This window comes from Vipera berus (assembly GCF_964194415.1).
Source record: "Vipera berus genome assembly, chromosome: 1".
In the NCBI taxonomy this organism is placed as follows: domain Eukaryota; kingdom Metazoa; phylum Chordata; class Lepidosauria; order Squamata; family Viperidae; genus Vipera; species Vipera berus.
In genome coordinates this window covers 190,993,845-191,014,241 of record NC_138202.1, presented here as the reverse complement: position 1 = coordinate 191,014,241, position 20,397 = coordinate 190,993,845, and the positions used below count along the sequence as shown (strand labels likewise).

The 20,397-nt window shown below is 38.1% G+C and overlaps 1 protein-coding gene across 1 annotated transcript in view; it reads right to left on the bottom strand.

Moving 5' to 3' along the window:
* Window positions 1–20,397, bottom strand: part of COL4A2 (collagen type IV alpha 2 chain) — a 201,561-nt gene that overhangs the window by 90,133 nt on the left and 91,031 nt on the right. The window contains exons 5-10 of the mRNA XM_081313055.1: window positions 12,122–12,256; window positions 11,983–12,027; window positions 8,213–8,329; window positions 5,193–5,264; window positions 4,168–4,203; window positions 4,004–4,066 (exon numbers count right to left, since the gene is read on the bottom strand). Coding sequence (XP_081169181.1) covers window positions 4,004–4,066; window positions 4,168–4,203; window positions 5,193–5,264; window positions 8,213–8,329; window positions 11,983–12,027; window positions 12,122–12,256 — 468 coding nt within the window. The remainder of the gene's footprint in view (window positions 1–4,003; window positions 4,067–4,167; window positions 4,204–5,192; window positions 5,265–8,212; window positions 8,330–11,982; window positions 12,028–12,121; window positions 12,257–20,397) is intronic.

Below are 20,397 nucleotides of genomic sequence, written 5' to 3'. Positions count from 1 at the left end.
TGCGTTTCTATTCTGTTTTTTATGGCACTGGTTTGGGTAGGTTGGACTGTTTTTTCCCTTTGTGTAAAGACAGATGCAAAAAATGAATTAAATAGTTCTGCTTTCTCCCTATTGCTTGTCACCTTCTTGCCACTTTCCCCCACTAATGGACCAATCATTTCCTTAACTTTTTTCTTGTTTTTTATATGTTGAAAGAAGCATTTTTTGCTATTTTTGACTTTGGTCGCAAGCCTTAGTTCATTTTGAGCCTTAGCTTTCCTCACTTCATCTTTGCAGGCACGAGCTATTTGCTGATATTCTGACTTAGTTATGTGCCCCTCTTTCCAATTCTTATACTTGTCCTTTTTATCTTTCAATTTATCAGAGAGTTCTTTATGCAGCCATGCTGGTTTTTTCTGAGAGCTGTTATTTTGTTGCACTTGATTCCAGTGTCTTTAAGAGTACAGGGAAGGGATTGGGGAGGGGGATTGCATTCTTACTATACTGTAGCGGGAGAGATCAGAAGGGAGAGAGGAAGAAGGGCTGGCCAACTAGCTCAGGAGTCTACAAACTTAAAAACTTTAAGACCTGTGGACTTCAACTCCCAGAATTCCTCAACCAGCCATGAAGTAGTTGAAGTCCACAAGCCTTAAAAGTGCCAATTTGAAGACCCCTGAGCTAGCTGGTAGTGGTGCATATTAATAAACACGGATGAATTCATCATACATTTGTCAGTGCAAAGGAAAAGTGATTCAGCAAAGGAACAGCCACCAAAGAAATTAAAACTGGTACTTTTTTCCTTTTTTTCTACAGTTTGTAATATTTTATTAGATAATAGAATAAAATACAAAAATACAAAAGCAAATTGTAGGACACAGTGGGGAGGAAAAAGGGGGAAAAAGTGAGCGGGAGAAGGGAAAAAGAACAGACTCCCTCTGTTGCAGTAGAAGGAAGCATTAACATTGAACCTCAACTTTTTACTCTTCCATAATTTTATAACTAGCCATTTCTATAACAACAAATGAATCTAATTAGTAAAACCCAAAATCCCCCCCCCCTTTTTTTAGTCATCAAGTTTTTGATACCTTGCTAAGCACTGGTAGTACTCAAATATTGTCATGTCCTAAAAGTGGTACAATCTGTGAAAATGTTGAAAAGCCCTACCCTAGCAGACAGTATTCATCTCTGAATTACATACTGTAAAAAGCACAGAAATTGGGTATCATCATTTCAAGGTCAATTCTTTATCTCTGCAATCATTATAAATAATTGCATCTAAAGGAGATGGGCAGTTGAGAAACATGAAATAAATAAAGTGAAAATAAAGAAAGAACACATACTGGGCCAGCCATAAGATTAAAAAGTGTCTGAAGGAAAAGAAATACTCTGACTGTTGTCTAAACTCAAGAATCATTTACGTAAAAAGAAAAAATGTTGACCCTTGGCTAATCTTTTAGGAGGAACTTACAGGAAGGATTCAAGGTGGGTAAATATACTGAATTGCAATTTTGACTGGTTGACAACTGACCCCTGAATAAAAGAACTCTTATAAAATACTGATTTTACTGATGCCTTGACAGTTGGGAACACACTGGATTACAAAAAACATATACAAAGATAAGAACTATACAAAATTGGGTTGTTCGGATTCTGAGTTTGCCTGGTTTGATAAGGCTATTTATAGAGACTATGGTACTGATGAAAGACTATTTGAAGGGGGGAGACAACATGGATATTGCATGCTTATCAAAAAATGACAGAAAACCACATTTAATATCTACTCCTGAAGGATCCAGCCTGGAATATCAAAGACCTCCAGAACCAACATTTCAAGACAAGACAAACACTTTCCAGGATAAAATGTATGCAATGCTATGACAGATACAAATGACAATAGATTCAAACCATGAGATCAAAAATAACTTTGATGACATAAATGAGCACATCTCCAATTTAACCCTACATTCAAAAAACATTCAGAAAATGATGGTAAAGAATGAACAAACAAATCAGACAATAGAACACAAACTAGAAGAAAATGACTTAATCAAATGATAATTTAACACAAACAAGAAAAAACCTACAAGATTTTGACATAACAAAATGGAAAAGATACTTTATTTGTAAGAACATCAAAACAAACCTGAGGATAAGAAAGAAGATCTAACAAAATGGACTATAGAACTGCCAGGAGAACCATTAGAGTTCAGGAGACAAAAAGCATATATTCTACACATTCTGTCTTCTTCACTCCAAACAATACTTACAAAAATACAAGAACTTCCTGGCAAGTGGAATATATCAACTTGGAAAGCTACTTGGCAAAAGAAGAAGGCTAGAGACAGATTCAAGAGATTTGACTTGCCCTACCAGATGGAGTATTACATGAGCAAACACCTGTTTGAATACAGTTAAAAGAACAGATAACTTTGGATATAAAGGGGCTGCACAATAAGAGGGATAAGAGATATAAGTAATATAGTATTTTTCATAATATATGAAATGTAAAAACATTGGGATGATGTATGTGAATGAAAAATTTGAAATCTAAAGGTAAATTAAGTTGAAAAGAATCAAGACTAAGGAATGACCGAAATACTCAGGGGAAATTAAGCTTAAATAAGAATTTTGAAAATAGAATATATAGTGATTTAACAAATTAACTTTTACAAATATAAGTGAAATATAAACTGATCATAAAAGATGTTATAGATAAATGCTATAAGATAGATAAGCAAGCAGTACAGTATTTTTACAATGCATGAAATATGAAAACAATGGAAAATCTGGATATTTAGATTAATATTGAGAAAATTATGACAGATAAGAATGGTTTGAATATTAAGGGGAAATTAAGATTATATAAGAATTATGAAAATAGGATACATGGTGAACTAATAAGATGATTTTTATAAAAACAACAGAAATTGATAAGAAAAGGTGTCATACATGGACATAATTATTATTTGTACAAACATGAAAAAAATGTTTATATGTAATCATTTATGCATTGAAAATATTAAGAATCACACTTATTTAAGGTTGAAGAAGGAGAATACTATTGGGAGAAGAGAAGATCAAAGAAATATACTATTAATACACCAATTATGGAATTACAAAAATTAATTATTATTGACTGTTAATTAACTACTATTGATCGTGTTTCTCAAAATATATGAACCAAGACAACATGCTTTGTTATTGTAAAAAAATCAATAAAGCATTTTTTTAAAAAAAGAGAAATGTGAAATATATAATAAATAAATAAATAAAACTATTCTTGGTAAAAGCCTCCATACACTTTGGGTTGTTAAGCATATTCTCCAACTTTTAAGTCTAGTTCTATTAGCATTAAATGGAAAAGAAAGCAAATGCTGTATTATTATAATTTCTTTTAAGAAATTCTATTATAGATGAGTTTTGATCAGTTAGCACCAAGATAACGGGTTAACGACTTGCATTTACCTTCCACAAGATGCCATTTTATAAACTTATCTCTAGAGCGTCAGACATGTTAAATACTTAAATCATCTCACAGTATCAGTATTTAGAAAAGCTTTATCATCAACACATTTCAGTATGATACCCAGACCAGTACTGGAAAAGCGATTTAAGAAATATAGCTAGCTTTGTCTGCACAAGCTAAAGGCACTATATAAGTCACTCTTCTTATAGTGTGTGCTTTTAACCATGATAACTGCATGTTTTATAAACTTTCTTTCAGTCAAGTTCCTAAGCCACACATGTTTATTTTATTTTCACTAATTATTATCCAATCAGAATAACACAATATTGTATTTTTCAATGTTGTGCAATTTTATTCAATTAAGTACACAGCATATCAAGAGTTTATTACTGTTTCTTAATTTTTAATTCTGTTGCTTTATTATTGTTCTGCCTTATTGCTGAGTTTTGTTTTATTGTCTTATTGTTTTACTACTTGTTTTATTAACATTTTCTACTTGTTGGCCATAATAAAGAATGTCAAACTACTGTCGTAATCTCAGAATCTTATAATACTTACCGGAAGACCTGAGTCTCCTTCTAGACCAGGTTCACCCACTGGTCCACGAGCACCTTGAGGTCCCTGTAAATGAAAATATTTTTTTAAAATAATAATTGTGCTTTCTTTTATTTTACTAATAGTTAATTTTATTAGAGAAATTTATCTATCCCAATGTTACTTACAATGAAGCCAATCAAGCCCGGCTCACCAGGATTTCCCTAGAGAAGAATAATTTAAAATGGGAAATGCTCTTTTAGTCAACTTGAACACAAACTTTTCTATACCACTAAAATTTTCACTCCTGTAACCTTACACTGAGCAAAATGGTGCATCACAGGGCAACAATTTTTAAACCAAGATATCTCAAATGGGCTGATTTACAGAATGTGAACAGGAGCCATTATTACCATGGAATTGAAATTTGACAAATTTCATAAAACATTTTATGACATAAAAATTATCATAAAACAGTTTATGACATAAAATAAAATGTCCTTTTCTGATGCTTGACTGCTTTACAGTTCAACGCGGGCTATTTTCAAGGCAGATGCATCTCTGAAGGTATCCCAACTTTTCCAGTGAATACAGTACACTAAGTGCTTGGTGATAGTTGAAGGAATTATGGAATCTGGTAAGGAATTATTTCTAAAACTCTCAGATGTCCACAAATGGATTTCTTACAAAAAACCTCTATGATTATCTGAAAAATCTGAAAGTTAAAAGTGAATAGAAAAATCAGTACAATGTAAATACAATGAAATCTACATTTATAACTAAAAGAAAAAAGTTATTTGTGTGTGTTTGTGTGTGTTGTATATATATATATATATATACACACACACACATACACTCATGCACAGACCTAATGGAAGAATCATATCTGCTTCACTTTGTTTTGACTCAGCAACTTCAAAGAGCATACAGACATGCTTCTATTTAAACTAAAAAAAATGACTTGTGTTTTATAAATGAAAACCACAATATGGCTGCTTATTTATGATAGCTAAAGAATAAATTTAAGAAAAAATATGATAGCAAAACTTTAGTATAGCCTCTGCAAGACCGTATTTGATAAAGTACAAAAGAAGCTGAAAAAATTAGGAAAATTATAGTTTTTCACTTATATGAAAACATCTGAGGCACTTAATTAAAGATGATCAGGAAAACATACTTTTCTAACAGATTATAACTGTTCACAGAGACTTACCCTAAACTGTATAGCTAATTCTTCAGGTAGTGCAATAGGCTCCCCCTTCTGACCTTTGGGTCCTTGGATTCCCTAAAGTGATTGAAAATAAAAAATTTCAGCCATTTGTCGAGAATTGTCTGAGGATTCCTGCACTATAGTGGGTGTTGGACTAAAAGAACTCCAAATTCATTTCCAACATATCATTCTCTTTCTTGAGGATTTTACAGGACTATCTCGAATGCTGGGTATAAGCAGAATTTTTCTACTACTTTGGAGGTTGGCGATCATTAAGACAACTTTAAGGTTTACATCATAATTTATATGTGATTCCTGAAAATATGAATGGCACTTAGCAATTGAAATTATTCCAAGGGTTAATTCTGAAAAAAAACATAAAATTCACTGAGACTACAAAAGAGAGGTTGAAGGATCATGTGAGGTGCTGATACCGCAGATTGCTCTGTGCTTATTCTAAACCATCCAAATGAGAAGAGAATGAAAAAACGGGCTGTGTAGAGCCCATTTCCAAACTGAAAAACCTGCAGTAAATTGGCAACATCATGTTTAGGATCCAAATTATGTTCCCTTGAAAACAATGACTGAAAAAGAGGAAAATATTTTCCCATTATTATGAGATGAGAGATAGCCTTTTCTTCCAGTACAAACTTGCAGTTGTGTCCCCTAATGCACCACAATAATCTGCCCAACTAGGATGTGCCACTTACAGGGCACTTCACAGACTTAGTCAGCAATTCCATGGCTCTCCTTGTGGGTTCGCTATGACCTTATAGACACAATTGGTCATATTCCTAATGTACTTGCAACTGAAGCACACCTAGGCAGGCAGATCCAGGAGTCCAGAGATGGTGTCTCACAACTTGTGTTGGCTAACTAACCAATACAAGTAACCCCTATTTATATATTTTTTCCAGCATCATTTGTCTTCTCCATGTCCACTGACAGAGCAACATTTATATTTTATGCAGTTCATATTCAAGAGGTTTCCTATATATAGAGAGAGACTTCAAAAAGTCTCTTGATAACTACTGCCCCCTTGAAACTTACATTTGACCAGAAAATCAGAAAACCTTTGCTCACTAAAATCTTTTGGAATTGATTTTGCTAGCTTTGCAACAGATGGAACGTTGTTATTATTGCACAGACTCTATTGTCAATTTAGAGTATAAGCCTGGTTGTTTGAAAAAGTACAAATCAGATTGTGTAAGTCTACGCAGTTGCTTCTGTTTTTGCCTTTTTTGTGTGGAGGTGGTAATGACATAACTGACTGGCAGTATTTTGTCATCAGTTGATTTCTCAGAGGCATAGGCTTGGATGTTAGGATGCTTGGTATGATTGATATATAATTTTATTTCTTTAAAATAATACAATGTTTTATTTAAAATGTTTAATTAGTGCAAGTATCCAAAGGTCTGGAGACTGCAGAATTTTTACTTTTAATAAGCAAGTAAATGGTACAAAAGTTATAAATCTGTTTCCTCTAGTTGTTCATCTATACAACTTCTCAATTGCCTAAGCCAGACTGAAGTCCTGTTTTACCTAATTTGAAAAAAACTGAACATTCTTTCACCTTTTTTGAGTATATTTTATTTCACTTCCTTGTGTGTCTCCATGCTTTTATTTATAAACAGAAACTGTGAGAATATATATTCTGTGAAATTTGGCTTGCACCCAATATACCTGGTATCCATCCCTTGTAATATGGTTCTCTGTCCATATGCACAACATGGCATTTGGGGACTTTTAGATCCTGAGAAAGCATGTCACGCAGTGAAGTATAAAATCCTACTGTCCCTCTAACTGTAAGCCCTAGAGCATGCTTGCACCCCTGTACGTGATTGAAGAAAAGCCCAAGCTGTCCCATGACTCAAGATGCACAATGATGCTTCTGTGTCTGATTGCCTTCAGAAAATCTCACCATGGGGACACCTGCTGCATATTTCAAGCCTATCTGTTATGGAAATAAAATTGCTATCTGAACTAAAACCGCTGGTGTTCTGACCCTGCTAAAGTATACCATTCTACCCCTTGGGCTCCGGATGTACGAAAGCTGTGAAGTAAACCTTTAAGCAGCTGAAAAAGAAATAAATAAAAGAACTTCCTTAACCGTCTCCCTCATTATAAAGAAACTCAGAATAATAAAAAAATATAGATCTTCAATACTCCATCCACCATAACTCCTCCAATGACTCATTCCATTCTACGTAAAATTAATTATGATCCCTTAGGAAATTAAAATGTTTGTTTACCCAGTCAAATCCTTTCCCCCATTTGAAATTAAAATGGGTTATCTTCATAGAATGAGCAAATACATCTTCAAATGTCATCTAATTTTGTTCCAAAGTAACAAAGCTGTTTCTATAAATTTAGATGATCTCTGATCCAACTCCACTTCTATTTCTTTGAACAACATTGTTGTGCTCATTGTTGTGGTGGTGTTTGCCAAAAGGCACTTCAACAAGATATCTTGTTTTCACAGATGTTGCTCACTAAACAAGAGGAAAATTAGTTATTTCTTCACTTTGAAATATGCTATATATCCCTGTGAAATTGAGCAAGTCCTTTCAGCACAGAAAGAACAAGTATTCTTGCAGCTTTATTAATGTGTCTCAAAACAATAAAGCAGGAAGTTCCTCCTTTTTTAAAAAAAAACAAAAAAACCCTGTAAATTATTATGGCTTTCCCTCCACCCGTAATTTTCATCATAATCAATCATAGTCCTCAACCAATGTACTAATATTATGAGCACATAGGATAACTGAACTCCAAAGTTGTCCAAAATGACTACTAGTGAACCTGGAATTTCCTTCTGAAATGGTAATTATATTTCAGCTTTAGGCAATGCAGCTTTTGTAGGACTTCAGCCTATAATCCTAATGTGGCAGATTAGCAAGAATGCTAGGCTTCTTCCAGCAATGGAAACCCTTTTCTCCCACTTAGTGGAAGGGAACGAACTCCTCTTGATTTTGCTGTTAAGCAGCAGTAGCTTTACATTGACATATTCAGTGCTCATAACTTACAAAAAACCCGGGAGCTCCTGCAGGTCCCTGAATTCCCTGTGGACCTGGATCTCCCTTGGTCCCATTGCAACCATCGTGGCCTGGTTTTCCTCTTGATCCTGCCTGACCTGGATGACCCTGTAGAGAGAAAATATATACAATTATGACCTGCTGACCTGCTGCTTTTGCTTTCTTCTTCTTGGCTTTCATGGAATTCTTAAATGTTCTTACCTTAACAACCACTCTATGGGAAAAATAGAGTCAAATAAAGAATATTTAATTCTACTCTATTAAGAACACTATTCTGTAGTTCAAACCATACACCTCTGGGAATATGAAACAAAATAACTAGAAAGAGCAACACAGATATCAGAAGAAACAGGAAGGCATAGGTAACAGGTAGGGAGGAATAGCACATTTTTAATACCTTTGCATTCCTTGTATTCAAATAGCTAAGGTAATTAAAATCCAGTTTAAATATGACATGAAGTGAATAAGAAGACCTTACTGAAGCTGCATCCTATGTAACCTTTTGGAAGTTGATGCATTCTGCATGTGCATGACCTGACCTGACAAATGTGTAGTGAAGCAGGTTTAGTAATTATAATAAAAAATGAGATCTTTTTCCATACAGTACATATCCAGCAGTCTAGATATCTTGTCAAGTAAATCACTGTCCTGTGAACTGCAGACTAGGTATTGCAACAGAGTATGAAAGGTGCTTCCTTCATTAGGTATAATCCCATTGGAACCACAGAGTGACTGTGTTGTGCTATGTGGGAAACTATCTTCTGGCTGCATGATATTATGCTAAAAAAAAACCTGCCTTGAGAATTTGTTCAGGTTTCTTAATCTCTGAAAATTATTGTAAATACTGCCTGAAGCATTATAGGAATGGGAGGGTTTTTTAATTATTAAAATGTCTTTCAACATAGTTTTAGAATATTGGAGAGGATTTTTAAAAAATGTGATGATAAATATCTACTAGCAAATGAGTATCATTAAACTGTGTGTGAATACTATTGATATGCCTTTACCTATCCTAATTCTGTGGTGGAAAAACTATGCTATAAGTTGTTCATGAAAGTAAGTTGTTCTAGTATACCTTCACCTCTCATGCAGGTATTTTATTGTAATTTTAATTCTGTGCATCAGAACTGAGAAAGAAAAGGTGCCACTAGTACATTTCATCAATTATCCTTCTTGCCAAAGAAAAATAAATGGCTCAAATTTTATTCATAGTTGATTTATACTTTTGCTATTCCCATTGGTATTAATATCAAATTGTATAAGAGAAAATGAGAAATAGTTACAGAATACAGGAGTTATTATTGGATACTTCCTTTTTTCACAGATTTAGCTTACCGCCAAATCTAAAAATTCCTGGGAGTTTCCTTAGAAAAGGTTAAGGATTTTTTTTAGCTTGCTGACTCATTCTTAGAGCAGACAAATATATAAATTCAATTCTACTCAACAGAAAATGATATTCAGATCATGTGCTCAGTGGTTTCCAGAAAGAGAAATCCTCAAAACAGGGAAGATAGGTTAGTGAAGGAAGAGAATCAACCTTGAATTCAGAAAGCTCTGAAACAGCTCAAAATGGAATTTTTCAGACTGCAAAAAGTTTATGTCAAAAACTCTAATTCCAAATGTCCCTGTCTGCATGTTGCATGATACTGTTAACCATTTTGAAGCAGTAGAAATAGATGGTCTAACTATGCCTTCTTTTCGTTTCCTAAAGACATTTATCTTAAGCAGCTACTTAGCATTTTAGAGGAATACATATCAAGGAAATAATATTATATCCCTACACTGAGGTGCATCTATGCTCCAAGAAATCTCCAGGGCGGGCCAAACAAGGAAAGAATGAATGATGGTGAGTGTTCTGGTACCTCTGTGCTTATCTAAGCTATGTGCTATTCTTATTAAAGGGATCTGGGGTAAAAAACAGAAAATTATATTTAGTTTATCATATATGATAAATTAATCCTCCATTGTGCTTCATACTTGAAAAATTACTACAGGCTTGTTTTCTGGAACATGTGAATATTAAACCTGTGTGTTCCCTGCCCATAAAATCACATGACTTTGCTTTTTCCTTTTCTCTGTCTTCAGGATATACCCTGCAGCATCTATCTGCAGGCTGCTTTTCCTTATATGACCTTACATTCCCTTTCATTTGCTGCCTGAAGGTAAGTCCCATGAAAGTTAATGCAACTTCCACATGTGGAAAAAGAAAAGGATTTTCTAGCTTTAGTTCTGCACTGCAAAACACATTAGAAGGGTGGATGAATGAGTCGAGCAGCTGAAAATAGCTATTTGGAATTTTGTTTTACTGGTGCATGTGGGTGGTAAAAATGGACTGGTGTCAAAGGGCATGGAAGAGGAAGCTGGTACTGGGAAATCTGTCTGAGGATTTCTGTGAAAGTGTCTAGAAATAAATGCACTTTGCTTATTACTTTATGTAAAGCAACAGTTGGAAACTGTACTAGCCTAAGAATGCTTCCCCTTTATTGCTCACGGCTCTCATGTCCAGAATTTGGCAAAGGACGCAGTAATAGATGTTTATAATTTACACAGGTGTTTTTCTGTTTAAATGCTTTTCAAGGCAATATTGCTATACCTCATCATTGTGGAAAATTTTCTAGGGACATTTGTAGAGAGGTTTATTGCATTACAGCTTCAAAGGACTCTGGAAGAAGTGGATAATCTGGGTTCAGGTCTGGGTATAGAACTGAGATGGCATTGACAGCGCTCTTGGATGACCTCTGGTGGGAGAGGGGTGGGTTGGTGATCTTTCTTGTTTTTTTGATTTCTCAGCAGCTTTTGATAGCATCAATCACAGTATGCTTCCAGAGCAGCTTCAGAAGTTGGGGGTGTTGTGCTGGTTCTCCTCTTTCCTCTGAGGTTGGTTTCCAGGGCAAAGAGATCCAGCCTGTGGCCCTTCCTTTGTGAAATACCTCAGGGCTTGGAGCTTTCTCCCCTCCTATTTAACATCTACATGAAGTTGCTGAGTGAGTTAGGAATGAAATATTGTCAGTGATACCAAGCTTTGCATCCCATTCCAGGCTGTTTGAGTGATGTTGTGGAAGTTCTGTCTCAGTGCCCGGAGGCTAGGGAGGCCTGGATGGGGTGCAACAGGCTTCAGCTCACTTCAAGCAAGACCAAGTGGCTCTGGATTTCTGAAGCTCCTGGTTCTGGGGACCTTCCATCTTTGGTTCTGGATGGGGATGGTACTGCCCTAGATAGATCCAGTCCATAAACTCAGGGTCCTCCTGGATTCTCAAAGAGCAGGTAGAAACCGTGCCCAGCCCTTTGCACTTTGAATTGAAGGCTGTGCATCAGTTGCACTTGTTCCTGGATCATATTTTGTATTATTTTATTTTAAGTTGCCTAGAGTCACATAAAGTCACATAAAAGTGAGATGAGTGCTCTATAAATCTACTTAATAAATAGTTAAACAGATTTCTCTTCTGCGTGCAAAATATTAATTCTAATCTCTGCTCTCTGTTCTGACTATTCCTGAGACCAAGGATCCGGTCCACCAAGACCATGGGACTGTGCCCCATGAAAATTCATCAGCATCGTCTGTGTACAAAACATGATTTTGGTTTTGTTTTTATGCTAATTTTGTATTTTATACTAGTCTGAGTTTGGTTGGAGAAAAAATAAGCTGTTTATTTTATCATATGCATTATCTGGTTACTTATAATAACCTGAATAACAGGAAATAACAGGAAAGACTATCATAACACTTTCAAATTCAATACAACAAACGAACAATTACTTACAGGAACTCCATCTGCACCGGGAAACCCTGTGACTCCTCTTTGTCCCTATAATGAAAAGGGACACATGATGATGCAGTTATCTACTTCTTTGCATTTGATCTTCATAGTGAAGTTGATTTCTTAGAAGTTATAAAATTACCACTTCTCCTTTGGGTCCAGTTATGCCAGGTCTACCTCGTTCACCTTTGTCCCCTTTGTGCCCTGAAAGTCCTGGTATGCCCATCACTCCTGATGGCCCAGGGAATCCTTGCTGTCCAAGCAGTCCTGGTTGGCCCTGTAAACAACAATCCACAAAAGTTTTCAGTTACTGCTGAAAATAGACAAGGTGTATCTGCACAGTAATGAATACATCTGCCTTTGCACTTTATAAAACCCACACGATTACAATGATATCCTTTAAACCAAAGTTTAGTGTGAGTTTAATGCTAATGTCCAGTCAGAAATCTGCACAGCATTTCATTAGGGAGCAGTTCTTCCACATCTCCTGTTGATCATCAAAATATAGAGATGATGAAGGTATTGGACAAGCTGGCCACATGTGGCTTCTCCTGTCAGCAGATGTCAAGAGATTCCATTTTTCGCCAAGGAGATCTGAGAGATGAAGTGACAGAAATGCCACAGCATCAGCAGAACATCTTCCATCAGTTACGCTTAAGGTGATTTCAGTCCTTCCATCTCTCCAGTCTGTTGTGAGAGGTTTGCTAAACATTTTGCAATATTAATGAAAGAAGAATGTTCCAAATGGGATATTGGCCTGTACAATGTTTTCTCTCATTTTACTTAATATCTTCATGAAACTTCTGGAGAAAGTTAGCAATTGATTCTTTTGTCTGGCCCAAGGCAAGATATCATCAACAGAATCAATCAAAATATGATACCTACCCAGGACCAGACAGAAGGCTATGGATGTTTCTGCATCTTGCCTCTTAAATGAACATGTGCATGAAACAAGTGACATCGAATCCCGGCAAGACAGAATAGTTATTTGTCCAGAAAGCATGAGTTTCTAGTGGCCGCTTTGCTTAAATTCTGGGTAGGGTTGCTTTCACCTTGGAAGGTGAACAACATGACCATCCTCCCAGATTCATGTCTCTACCACAGGTGGAGAATGTGACGGGAGAAGGGGATTTGACCAGATTCAGCTTTTGAGAACAGATGGTTTTAGTGACAGCTGTTCGTAGCTCTTACTACTTTGAAGATGGACCACTAAATGTGTTCTATCTGTGACTTCCATTGAAGGCTACTTGAAATTCAATGATCCTAGATAAGAACTGTTTTAGAAGCATTACACTGATAGTATAAGGCAGGGGTGTCAAACTCCAAGCTCACAAGCTGGATGCGTCATGCTGAAACCGCACCCTCCCCATTGCCAGCAATGGCAAAAAAGTTGTGATACGTCGCAACACGTCACATGACATTGCGAATTTGACACCCCTGGTGTAAGGGATGTCCTGGTTACCTGTTTGTTTCCAGGTACATTTCAAGTTGCTGGTTATTACTTATAAAGACTTACAACTTAAGTTCAGGTTATCAATGGGACCATCTGCTCCCTAAAGAATATACCCCATTTTGTTCAGTCCAGCTGTAAAGGAGCACTGGATTTCTTCTTCTCAGCAAGATAAAATGGCTAGGACTGGAAGTCAGCCTTTTCCACAACTGTCCTCTGTGGAATATGGCTGCCTCCCCTCTCAATTCCTATATTTTTGTAGAGCAACAAAATACTGGCTGTTTAAGAGAGCATTTGGGGCTTGAGAGTTTTGATTTGTTCTAACTATTATAGTTAGTTACATTCTAACTGTTGTTTCTGCTTTTCTGATTATTGTATTGTTATTCTTACGTATGTAAAGAGCATTATTGTTGTTGCTGATAACTTATGAGTTTTCTTATTTGGATATTAGGAGCTTGGAGTTTTTGAGGTGGGTGGGTTGCAAAAGTCAGTTGGGTAAATCATAAAAAAAACCACTAATAATAAACTATGTTTGAAACAAATCCTCATACAAAAAGGCAGGACTTGCACTGCAGTGCTGCAATGTCATTTTTGTATGAGCCAGGGCAGATGCCCTTGCAGCTCTGCAGATGGGAAACTTTCTGCAGTAAGTGGAAGCTTGAAGGCAACCCATGCAACTCCTCTCTCTGCCTCTCCAAATGCATTCAGTATGGCTACATAACTAGACAAATACAGGTAATTATAAAATGGTAGCAAAGAGGTATGAAGATATTACATCTTTACTGCCTTCTAGTGATTATCTGGATTTTTGCAGATCAGGTATAATAACCCTGTTTTTACTCGGGTACCAACACTGAAATAAAGGTTGATATCTTGATTTCTCTAAATTGGAACATTTTATTCATAAGCCTCTGTAAAACTTTATCAGTGAAACAGATGCTTGGTTCTTATTCATAATTTAATTTCTATTGATACAAAGCACACTCCCTGATTTCATGACTGCCTTTGGTCCATCCCTGCTTTGCAATGAAAGTCTCTCCTAGTTCAAAGATTAACAGAAGAACTGATTTTGCAAACATTATGGTTGTAAAGGGAATGTTGTTGGTTTCACCATACTGCAGTTAATCATATTACAGTAATTTTGCTTTATTTGGCTTAGCAGCATGTGGGAACCTACCCACTGTACTCTCTAAACGATGGCTTATGGGATGTGAACCAGGATGCAATAACTTATTCAAGTATTCCTGGATACTTGGCACAATGTGTGAATCTTGTACTTGTGTTTGCCATCACTAGTGTATTTAATTTATTGGAAGCCAAGTCCAAATCCATGTTCAGCCAGGAAATCTTGAATAAGGATTTTAGCCAAAACATGTTGAGCTTCATGTCAAAACACCAATTTTATACCATAGAGTTCTCCGCTTTTTAACCATTTTAAAATTTTCAAACAGACCTTTAGATGGCAGTAGTTACCTACACTCTTAACATTATGTATTGTATAGAATTGCACTTTTAGGAAATAGGGATCTTCAATAACTCAAGTCCCACAATGGTGAGTAGGCTAGCAGAAAAACTAGGAAGGTGAGGTATTATTTTTACTAGTGCAAAATCTACCAAAGGAAATGCCAATGTCTGTTTACTGGCACCTTCTGTGGTGGCTATTAAACTATTCTGATTCCTATAATTTTTATTCTCTTTTTATAAATGGGAATTTGGTATGCATGGCCACACTCTGTTTAGAAAATAAAAGCTGGATAATTGCTTTTTCAGAATTGTGCGCAGTTGATAAACTAAAAAAACAACAACACCCCACCCCACCCCACCCCACCCTGGAAAACCAGAGAGGGTGGTAGGTGATCCTCAGCTGGGTGAACTTGGGCCAGTTATCCTCCTTCAGTCCAACCCACCATGCAGGGTTGTTGCTGTGGAGAAAATAGGAGGAGGGAGGTGCGTTAGATTAGGTACACCACCTTGAGTTATTTGTAAAAATAACAAATTTGGGATACAAACAAACAAACAAACAAACAGCCTATCAATTTACTAATAGCCTTTGGAAAATAGTTGTCATGATTGGCACATAAGGTGGATGGTTGGATAAAAGACCCCCGTAAAATTTCATGAGAATTACAAATTATTACCAAAGACACATTAGGATGCTAACACTACTAGATGTTAAACTGAACTTGTTGGTATCTTATAACCTAAAACAGTATTTTTGTTATTAGTCCTATCACCCACGTGAGGAATATGGATTGCATTTTGCAAGAGCATTACAATTACTCGTAAAATTTGAAATATGTTCATCTGCTGATAAGGCCTTTTCTATTTGTCTCCTATGCTGTGTGCAAGAAGATTGCATTTATAATGGCTAGCAAACAGATTATCCACATTCTACAAAAAGAAAAGCAACCACATTCTATATATTTTCTATCCTATTCTTGGTTCATTCTGCCTGCAGGACAAGTTATGAGAGCACATTGCTTAAAATGTTAATAGTCCAAGCTGTTTTTAAAACCGGGAGACTTCTACAGGCAAACCTCGAATTATGTCCATTCAATGTTCAATGACCATTTATAGTTGCAACAGAAGTGAATGAATGGTGGCTACAACTGGCTCTTCTAGTTCCAGTCATCCCCAAACCCCAGTGGTCATTCTCTGGGCCCTTGGCAATTGATTTGCACTTACAATCAGCTGGAGCACCCTGCCATTACATGATGGTCCCCATCTGTAACCTTTCCTGTCACCTTTTTCAGAAAGTCAGCAGGCCAGCTGGCAGGAAAGATTGCAAGTTGCTGGGGTAAACCTCCTCCACCTACACATTCTGCCTCACCCTCTCTGTGCTTGCCCTGTGCCAGCAGTTCATGCACCCTTGTGGATCCTCCCTGATCCTTGTCTTCTCCCCCTCGCATCCTCATGCACCCTCCCTGACCCTCATCACATCTCCTTTGCATCCTTGTGAACCGCCCTGAGTCCCTTTGGGAGAAGGGCGGTATAGAAATCTCAATAAATTAAATTAAATTAATTGTGCACTCCCATGCTAGCCTGCTTGCAAATTGCCTGGGACTTGCACCTTCCTGCCAGCTTCCTTACTGTCTTGATTGTGGGAAGCTGGCAGGAAGTTACCTCGTCTAGTAATTTTGCTAACAATGGCAACAAGGACTGCAGGGACTGCTGTTAGATAAGCAATGTGGCCACATTTTAAGACTACATCATTTAGTGATGGAAATTCAAGTCCCAATTGCTGTTGTAAATTGAGGATTACCTGTATATCTGAGAAAGCTAATCTATACATTGTAGTAATTAAAAATAACTCCCTTGAGTTACAAAGCAGTTTGGTGACATAAAAACAACAAACATATGCAGTTCATATCCTGAGCTGAAGAGATATGCCAGTGTCATGAGCACTGCTTCACTAATTCACAAATATGTTTCAGTAAGAATTGTTGCTACTTATAATGCGTATTGCTGTCATGAGTCAGAAGAGGAGCACTGCAAGGGAGCTATTAAGTCCCCTGAAATCCCACATCATAGATCACAGGGTCAAAAGCATTCCCTTTTCTCCTGTTAGGAATCAGTATGACATGAATGTCTGCCCAAAAGACTGAAATCATGCAATAACATCTCAGTTTCATAAAGCAAGACATTACTGAATCCTTTCTTCATGCTTGTAACTTTACTCCCCACCCCCATTCACATTTTAATAATGGGATGTCTGTACTTCATCAAAGTTTCCCAATCAGTCTGACTACAAAATTATGAACAGAAACTAGAACCTTGGTTTGTAATCCTCGTTTATTTCAAGGAAGGCAGGCATAAATTTCTGAACCAGAATTTCAGGCACATGGAAGCATGATTACTGTATAACCCTGGTGTGTACCCATGATGAACATTTTGATCTCACCAAGTTTGTTTTTCATACAAAGAGATCATAATCTAAGTAAAACATCAATCAACAGCACCTAAAACATTGGTCAGATGCGCGCCCTTTTAAGTAGCCACCATGCTTTAGTATGACTGAAACGCATCCACATTTCCATCAAAGTTTTGATAACTAGTGACATAACTGGAGGGCTGGCTTGCAAAATTCTTAACACTGGTTATAAATGCATTTATATTGTGCCTTCCCTTTCTAAAATTACATCCCTCAGACATTTGGATGGACCCAAGCCTGTTAGCCTTTTGCAAAGCATTGGGGACATTGCTGTTTTCCCAGGGATTTGCTTGGGTGAATATATGGGTTCTGTTGTTATCATCGAGGTCATTGTTTACCCTGGGTGCTGGGGGAGATGAAGAGTTACGTGTGGTGGGTTTACGTATTTTAATCTTGTAAGCCATTCCCAGTCACACGCTTGAGATGGGTGGTTATATAAATCACATGTATGTATATATTTATAAGTAAATATTTGGGATGGCTACATGCAGATCTTTTCTCTGAACAAGATTACCTTTCTGCAAGCATCCTCCCCCCCCTTTAACTCAGGACTTCAGGACAGTCAGGAGAGTAAAGACCTATTATTCATCAGTCATGAATTTTGCAAGGTAACTTAGGGAAAACAATGAAGAGTTTCTGTGTCTTGCATTTCTGACAGGATGCTGATGTTGTCTATTGTAGAATAGACTTGTTTTCCTCATAGCATTATAATAGCATTTTGTCAGCAACTGGACAAAATGACTGATCTCTGGATCCAGTTATGCCAGAGAAGATTTACAATGCTAAAAGCCCCCATTTTGGATTCTATATTGCTCTCTTTTGACAGTTCAGAAAGTAATGAATGCGTGACAGCGATGAAGCATTGCCTGAAAATGATGGCTGGCATGATGAGCTATGACACAACTTAAGAATTTGAGCCTTCATCTTTGGCTAGAAAGGGCCTGCTAAAAACTGTACAAATGCTTCTGCAGTAGCATAGAGGAGGAAGAAGAACTCTTCCAAGCAAATAGAATAAGTCTGTGCTGAACAATGGGCTTATAGTGCAATGTAGGGAAGGTCCAGTAGAATATTTTGCTACTTGTTCTGTAGTGGGTGCCACGTGTAATGACCAGGAGACAGCAGACGGGGTTTATCTCTTTATTGAATACAAGATGGAACTGAGTCCTTCTTCCCCAGGTGCCCTCTTATAGCTTTTCCCCATCCCCTCAGTCAGCCAATCTGCTGGCTCTATTTTCCCGCCAGACAGGTGACACCCAACCCAGTGTCCTACTTTTCCCGCCGGACAGGTGAACCAATCGGTCGCCTGACTCATGCCACCAGGTATAGGGTGGCATACACAACACCCCTTCCCCCCCCCCAACGTGAACGATGCTACACTACAATTTTCTAACTTCTACATTTACTTTTCCACATAATCCCTCAGGTAAGCCGGGATTTTGTGAGTCCTGGCCACTACAACCTTCCCTGTTGCCTTTCTGACCCAACTTCACACCCCTGAGTTGCTTCCCTCGGCATTGCCTGATTTCCTTCCCGCAACTGCTCTGAGGTAGATTTAGCTGAGGTACGTCCCGCTGGTACTGCATCATTTTTGGCTACCGTTGTCATTGGACCGCGTGTTGTTGTTGTTGACCCTCTTCCTGGGAGATGTGCAGCTGGCTCCGCTGCCTGTGCTCCAGACGATTGTGGACATACTGGTGGTGGTTTTGGTGGACATACTGGTAGTGGCTCCATACTCCGAGCCTTGGGCTGTTGCTGTGTACGGCCTTCTTGTTGTTCCTGGGGACGGTTCTCTGGTGCCCGTTTCCTCAGCTGGTCGATATGTCTTCTGACCTGCCTGTCCCCTTCCCCCTCAATGATATAAGATAAGGGTCCTGTTTTGTCCACTACCACTCCTTCCATCCACTTCTCCCCCATGCCATAGTTCCTGGCCCACACTAGATCCCCTATGGCCAATGTCCTGGCTGTATTAGCTTGTTCTGCTTCCGCGGCCACTCTATCTGGATGAAGTCTGTCCAGTTTGGTTATCACCCTCCTTCCCCAGCGCATCTCCACTGGGCTCTTACCCATCGCTGTGCAGGGAGTGGTGTGTTGAGCCAACAAGAATTGAGCCAGTCTCTGATGCCAATTGCCAACAATGATCTGCCGCAGTGCGTCCTTTGTAGATCTTACGTTCCTCTCAGCCAAAACATTACTGGACGGGTGGAAGGATGCAGCCGTTGTGTGTCTAATCAAGTTGGCCTTGAGGATGTCCTGAAATTCGGTAGATGTGAATTGAGGGCCATTATCAGATACAATTACATCAGGTAACCCATGTGTGGCAAAGAGCCCCCTCAGCACCTGTATGGTCTTGGCAGGCACCACATCTAACCACCTAGAGTAGCTATCTACGACCTCTAAAAATATTTGACCCTGGAATGGTCCGGCGTAATCTATGTGAATTCTGGACCATGGGTTCTGAGTGGCCTCCCACCTGTGCACTGGAGCATGTGCCTGTTCTGGCCTGGATCTCTGACATTGATAACATCCGGCTACTTGCTCCTCAATGGCCTTATCCAGTCCTGGCCACCACAGGTAACTCCTCGCAAGGGCCTTCATGCGCACAATTCCTGGGTGTCCCTCATGCAAATCCCTTACAACCCTACTTCTGAGTCTGTCCGGTACTATCACCCTGTTGCCCCATAACAGGCATCCCTTGTGTGAGGACATCTCGTTCCTTCTCACAAAATACGCCTGGAATTGCTGCCCTGGGTTCTTTTCCTGCCAGCCCGAATTGACTCACATTGCCACCCTGCTAAAGGTTACATCACTGCTTGTGACAGTTGCAACGTCTTTTGCTGTGAGAGGGCATTCAGGGAGTTCTTGTAGGGCTAAGATTTGACCCACCGGGGCAGGGTCTGTTTCTGTTTCTGGTAAGGGTAATCTGCTTAGAGCATCTGCGTGTCCCATCTCCTTACCGGGTCTGTAAACTATTTTATACAAATATGCCGAGAGGAATATTGACCAGCTCAGCATCCTTGGGGACATTATTTGAGGTGTT